General features: G+C 45.5%; 1 protein-coding gene across 1 annotated transcript; it reads left to right on the top strand.

Annotated features, from left to right (window-relative positions):
- Window positions 1-358: 358 nt before the first annotated feature.
- LOC149195999 (methyltransferase FGSG_00040-like) lies at window positions 359-1,303 on the top strand. The gene has a single exon (XM_089408095.1). It carries the CDS (start codon window positions 359-361, stop codon window positions 1,301-1,303), a length of 945 nt encoding a protein of 314 aa, XP_089264221.1.
- The last annotated feature ends 478 nt before the right edge of the window (window positions 1,304-1,781 follow it).

Raw genomic sequence — 1,781 nt, 5'->3', positions numbered from 1 at the left:
AATTAAATTAATAAAATGATATTCTTATCACCGAATATCAGTAAATATTTTCTTATATCAACCGACTGTATGACTTTAACGGGAAAAAAATGGAAACCCATATCAAAATATATACGTGGTAAGATCTGCTCGTGACCGGTAAACAAGGGCAGTCCCCGTTAATCACGATAACGTTTTCCGTTTTCGAATTCCAACCCATCACTCGTGTAAAGGGTGTCAGAAGTGGTGATGTGTGGTTTCCTTACGTTTCTTCTTTTCACTTTAAATATCATTTCGCCGACGAAACAAATTCGTAGCTCAAGAAAGAAAACGACGGTGGTGACTGGTTGAAGGAGGGAGAAGCTACCTGTATCACTTAATGGCCTCGCTTTCCCCTGTTTCACCGGTAGACGCCTCTGAGAGGTTCGACAAGCAAGCCCTTCTCCAACTCCACGACTCAACCCGTGAGCTATTGGCACACAATTTTCAAGCACGCTTGTCCTTGACAAATCCCATTACCAGCAGTGGCGGAGCTTCTTCGGTTCCGCTGGAAAGATTAAAGCCCATTTCCTTTACCCAATTGAAGGTTGGCCGAGTCCACTGCGGCCGGGTGCTCTACGGTACTCTCTGCGCCGAGGCCTTCAGGATAAGCGGTATCATGAGTATGCTTGAGGACGATCATGGCCTTGCCATCAGGTTGGCAATATACAATGCGGCTCATTCGCAGACGAACCTTCAGAGGCTTTACCCTAAGGGAGCCAAGGTGGCCATCAGGGAGCCGTACTTTAAGTGCGCCGCCGACGGTGGACTCGCTATCCGTGTCGACAACCCTGCGAACGTCGAGATCCTCGTGACTCCGAAGGTGAAGCAGGCGGAGAGCCTGTTAAATGCCGACGTAGAGGAGTTGAGGAAGAAGGGCAACAACTTCTTCAGAGATAAACGATGGGTCGCAGCGGCCGAACATTATACGAAATGCATCGACGCCGCTCTGCTTCAGCTCAGGAAGGGGTCCTCAAATGATAATAATAATATCAACACCAGCCTCCTGCACGCTTATTCCAACCGAGCGGAGACAAGGCTTCGGATGAAGGAATATGAGCTGGCGCTGGAGGATTCCGACAAGGTCCTTGGGATCGATTCCGGCAATCTCAAAGCTCTCTACAGGAAAGGCCGCGCTCTGGTCGGGCTGAAGCAGTATGCGGCGGCATGCGAATGTTTGGAGAAAGCGAACGAGGCCAACCCCAGCCACATGGAAATACAAGACGAGCTTCGCCAAGCCAAGACTCTGTACTCCCAGAGCCGAAATGGCAAATATCACTTTTAGTAACCTTACGACGGCCGTTGTTGTTGATGATATTCAAAATAAACGGCCAGAGTTTCATTTTTTGAGAGCTGAGAGGTTTGTGTTTTAAATGTTTGAAGTGAACAGTTAGATCATACGCACAGTATTCGATGGATATAAAACCATAAAATATGCCTAATATCATCCGTGCTTTTTTGGGGGTTTGTTAGGAAGATTTCATTTAGGAAAGGATCTGAAATAGATATATTAATGGAGTCTCTTTTTGGCTCCTTGTCCTGTTTTTTAATATATGAAGGGAGTCTTTCCATTGTTCGGCTCTAAAAATTGTCTGTCATTGATATTATTTTATCTGTGTATCCTATCAACTTTGAAATTGAAATTGTATCAGGTGTGGTTGTGTGTTCCAGATATGTGTATGGCCATCTAATATGGATATGTTCTTTGTGTATGTGGAGCCTTCAACATGAGCAAGAATATTCGAAGCATAAATTTTGAGCTG

Source organism: Pinus tabuliformis, chromosome 2_2, assembly GCF_031772625.1.
Source record: "Pinus tabuliformis cultivar Carrire ecotype Pingquan chromosome 2_2, CPIR1, whole genome shotgun sequence".
NCBI classification, from domain to species: domain Eukaryota; kingdom Viridiplantae; phylum Streptophyta; class Pinopsida; order Pinales; family Pinaceae; genus Pinus; species Pinus tabuliformis.
Note: the sequence above shows the minus strand (reverse complement) of the source record. Positions and strands in the feature narration are given on the sequence as shown.